General features: G+C 55.3%; 1 protein-coding gene across 1 annotated transcript in view; it reads left to right on the forward strand.

The window, feature by feature from the left end:
* NBEAL2 (neurobeachin-like 2) overlaps positions 1-4,503 on the forward strand; it is a gene marked incomplete at its 5' end in the record, with an annotated part of 18,104 nt that overhangs the window by 3,320 nt on the left and 10,281 nt on the right. The window contains 12 exons of the mRNA XM_009077557.1: positions 4-84; positions 188-270; positions 377-469; positions 777-948; positions 1,864-1,997; positions 2,090-2,249; positions 2,325-2,427; positions 2,929-3,082; positions 3,226-3,384; positions 3,476-3,635; positions 3,799-3,884; positions 4,158-4,495. Coding sequence (XP_009075805.1) covers positions 4-84; positions 188-270; positions 377-469; positions 777-948; positions 1,864-1,997; positions 2,090-2,249; positions 2,325-2,427; positions 2,929-3,082; positions 3,226-3,384; positions 3,476-3,635; positions 3,799-3,884; positions 4,158-4,495 — 1,723 coding nt within the window. The remainder of the gene's footprint in view (positions 1-3; positions 85-187; positions 271-376; positions 470-776; positions 949-1,863; positions 1,998-2,089; positions 2,250-2,324; positions 2,428-2,928; positions 3,083-3,225; positions 3,385-3,475; positions 3,636-3,798; positions 3,885-4,157; positions 4,496-4,503) is intronic.

Below are 4,503 nucleotides of genomic sequence, written 5' to 3' on the forward strand. Positions count from 1 at the left end.
CCTCTCTGGAGGGTCACCTGGGCTCTGTGGCCATCTTCTGTGAGGCTCTACAGCAAGCCCAGGTCAAGGCACTGTTCTGTGCAGGTATCTCAGGGTGGGTGGGACACAGGGGACATCTACAGGGGTACTGGTGGCAATGGAGGTCTCCTCCACCATGACCTAGCTCACCCCAGTCCTCTTTCCCCAGGACCAAATGTCACATCACCATTTACACTGGAAGGTGACCTGATCGAGCTCAACAGCAAGCTCTTGCTCTACTACACCCCACAGGTGAGCAGAGACACCACCCTGGGGGCAGGGATGATGCTGGTAGACGCTCCTTCTTTAAGGAACATCTCCAGGAGCATGAGGATGCTCCCATGGTGCTCTCTTCTAGGCCTGCAGGAACAACATCTGCCTAGACCTCTCTCCCAGCCACGGCTTAGATGGGAGGCTGACAGGGCACAAGGTGGTCAACTGGGACATCAAGGTAGGCTGGGTGCAGGGTGACCCATCCACTCCATGACATGGGGGCAGGTGGGTCCCTCCTTGGGTATGAAGCCAGGGCAGGACCCTCACAGATGTCTCCCCTGGACCCTACAGGGACTTGTGTGCCCCACAGCTCCTCAGCGTCTATTGAGCTGCCACCCTCCTGGGCACCATGGGTGGTGCAGGGGAACAGCTTTAGGGAACTTTAGGAACTTTAAGGAACTTTAGGGGACCTCAGGTGCAACTTGCTCTTCTATGGTGCTGTCACCATGCAGCACCCAACAAAGCCTCTCACCTTCTTCCATCAGGACGTGGTCAACTGCGTGGGTGGGATGGGTGTGCTGCTGCCCCTGCTCGAGCAAGTGGTGTCCAAGAAGGAGGAGCCTGAGGATGAGCAGGAGACCAATGATTTGGTGGGGCCAGAGCTGACGTCCTCCAGGAACGCCCAGGGCATGCTCATCCCACTGGGAAAGTCCTCAGGTGAGGGGCTCAGAAGATTTGAAGCAAGAGTCCTCCTGCTCAGGTGGCTGGAGGTAACCACAGTGCCATGGAGGTGTTCCTGGACCAGACACATCCTACCACGGGCAGGAGAGGTCTTGCCCGAGGCACCAGGAGCTACAGAGTAATGGAGGAACCACTTTTAACATTGTTATGACACAATTAGTCATGAACAAGCAGGTCTGGGAAGGTGAGAGTGGCCAGCCACCTTCAGGTTGCCTTTGCATGGAGTCTAGGGATGTTTGCAGCTGGACCAGGGAAGTGATTGTTCCTCTGTACTCAGCACTAGTGAAGTCACACCTTGAGTCATGTGTCCAGTTCTGGACCCCTCCCTGCAAGCAGGACATTGAGGTACTGGAACGTGTCCAGAGAAGGGCAGTGAAGCTGGTAAAGGGTCTAAACCACAAATCCTATGAGGAGAGGCTGAGGGAACTGGGGGGGTTTAGCTTGAAAAAGAGGAGGCTCAGGGGGGACGTTATTGCTGTTTACAACTACCCGACAGGAGATTGTGTCCAGGTGGGGGTCAGTCTATTCTCCCAAGCAACTAGTGACCAGGATGAGAGGACATAGTCTCAAGCTGCACCAGGGGAGGTTTGGGTTGGACATCAAGAAGAATTTCTTCACAGAAAGAGTGGTTAGACGCTGGAATGTGCTGGCCAGGGAGGTGGTGGAGTCATCATCCCTGGAGGTGTTTAAGGAGGGACTTAGTGCCATGGTCTAGTTGGCATGGTAGTGTTAGGTCATAGTTTGCTTAGGGCAACTAAGATTTCCATCCCCATAAATGTTGGAGAAATAGGAGACCAGGCTGGAGAGAAAATTTGATGGTGGGATCTCCAAGGTGTTTGGGTGGGCACAGGACTCATGGCTACCGGTGGGGCTCTGCCCTGTGCCTTGCAGAGAGCAGGCTGGAGAGGAACAGCGTGGCTGCCTTCCTGCTGCTGGTGAAGAACTTCATCCAGAACCACCCAGTAAACCAGGAGAGCCTGGTGCAGTGCTACGGGCCAGCCATCATCGGGGCACTGCTGCAGAAGGTGTGATGGGCTCCCAAAAGCTCCATCCCCGAGTCCCTGAGGACATTTCCCAAGGTGGTGCTGGAGCTGCAAGTCTCTTTCACCCATGGCAGGTCTCTGGTGCACTGCTGGACATGAGCACTCTGATGGCCTCACAGATCCTCATGGAGCAGGTGGCCTCTGAGGGCAGCGGTCTCCTGCTGCACCTCCTCTACCAACATCTCCTCTTTGACTTCCGAATCTGGAGCAACAGCGACTTCGCCGTGCGCTTAGGTGAGACCTGGGAGGGATTGGGGGAGTCCTCCATCCCAATCAGCCTCTGTGGCTCCTCACACCTTCTCCCTGCAGGTCATATCCAGTATCTGGCCAATGTGGTCAAGGATCACAAGCAGCGTGTCCGCAAGAAGTATGGAGTGCAGTACATCCTCGACTCCATCCGGACGTACTACGGGTGAGCTGCCACACATAGATGGGACTCCTGAACACTGATGTGGTGGTGGTAGTGGTGGTGGTGGGCTTCACCCCTCAGAGCTGTGGTTTGGCCTAGACACCATTTTCTTGGGGTAAAATCCCTCCTCCTGGTGTGGGAGCATAGTGATGGGTGTAGGACCTTCCACTTCCCATGGCCATGCCTCATCCTCAAGCCTGTCCCCAGCTCCCAAATCCATCCCCAGCATCTCTCCAGCAGCCACCAAGAGCACAGTGACTTCTGCAAGGAGCTAATGCCCTGTTCTTGTCTGACTCAATGTGTTTCTGCATGTCCATGGTGTGCTCATACCCTGTAGAGACCCAAAAGTATAAGGTAAATATTAACCAGTGGTCCAGAAGATCTCTAGACGTCCACAACAGGCTGCCCAGAGCTCCTCAGGCTTTATGGTGGGATTTGGGATCATGCTGACAATGGGTGACAAGGTACTGGCTGTACATATCCCCATGTGTGTCTGTCCATCAGCACCTCCAGGGAGAAGACCACAGCCACCGATGATATCAAGACAGTGCAGACATCCCTCTTCAGCTTGGTGAAGGATTTCTTCTGCAGGAGCTTCTCTGGGGAGGAGATGCAGAGCTTACTGAACTACCTGACTGGGGTGCAGGATGAGCAGCAGGTATGTCACCAAAGCCACCCTGCTCCCCAAAGACCTTAGCATGCCATGAGCTGGGCTGGTACTCAGCAGCAGGTGGGGAGAAGTTGCTGAGGTACTGGTGGGGCACTTGGAGGGTGGTGGACAACCAGCCCCATGTCCTGCAGGTCTGCGGAGCACTGGAGGTGATCCACAGCCTGCTGAAGGGCTCACCTGCCCAGGAACAGCTCTTCACCTTCCTCTTTGAGCCAGGCCATGTTGAGGTCTTCTTCTCACTGCTGGTGCAGAAGAAGTTCTCAGATGAAGTGCGAGAGAGGGTCTTCAAGGTAAGGCAGGTCCCCAGCACTGACCTCTTGTCATCCCTGGCGGCCAGGTGCTTTGTCCCAGCATGGTGGCCACCTTGTTGTCTCTCACCAGGTCCTCTACAAGATGCTGAAGTATGAGAAGGTCCCTGAGCGCAGCAAGAACCGCCTGAAGCTGAAGGACATTGGGTACCATGGGCTCATCTCCTACCTCAATGACATCCCCAGCTCCATGCTGCTCTTCCGTTGCCTCTCGGAGCAGGTCCTTGGAGCAGGTACCATGTGTCCTGTTGAAACTAGACTGGTCTTAGTCACCCATCCCAAACACATGCCTTTTGGTCATCACTGGTAGCTTCCCATGAGGCTTAGTTTTTGACTGGGGTCTTTGGGGGCCAGCATGAGGTGTCCCACCACTGTCCTGTCTTTCCTTGTCCATAGACCCTCCCAACTACAAGGACCTGGTGTCTGTGGTCTACCTGTCCCACCGGGCTGAGCTGGCTGTCCGGCTCGATATCTGCCGCAAGGTGAGCAGTGCCGTGGGTGCAAGGGGAGGTGGCAGAGTTGTCACTCCAAGGGCTGAGCTCCTTGGGCACCCAGCCATGCCCAAACATGGGGGCCTTGAGGAAGGTGCTAACATGTACATGGATGTGTCATGGAGGTGGTGAAGCCTCAGCACCACATGATGGTGATGGAGGATCTGGGGCGCTCAAAACCAAGCATCTTACTCCTTGGATGGGTCAACCCATCAGGAGCTGGGGCAGCATCATAAGATCTCCTCCCTTTTCCTTCTCCTGCAGCTTTTCCACCTGATCTATGCACAGCAGGACATGGTGAAGCAGCTGGCAAGGTTGGCTGGTTGGCAGGACACGCTCACCAAGCTCTACGTCAAAGAGTCCTATGAGTCCCGTCAGCACAGCCTGAGCAATGTGGGCAATGGGGCCTGCATGGAGCTCATCCACCTTTCCAGCCCCTCCAGCAAGGAGGGGATGAGTTCACCACCAGCTGAGCTCCAGGAGCTGGATGTCTTCCTCCCTATGGGGTATGAGGCCTCGGACCAGGAACTTTCTGAGGGCTTCTCTGACCACTCCATCTCCCCAACTGGCCGCACCAAGTCCTTCCACTCCTACAACTTCAAGTCTTTTG

The sequence above is a fragment of the Acanthisitta chloris genome, unplaced genomic scaffold, assembly GCF_000695815.1.
Source record: "Acanthisitta chloris isolate BGI_N310 unplaced genomic scaffold, ASM69581v1 scaffold21056, whole genome shotgun sequence".
Classification (NCBI taxonomy): domain Eukaryota; kingdom Metazoa; phylum Chordata; class Aves; order Passeriformes; family Acanthisittidae; genus Acanthisitta; species Acanthisitta chloris.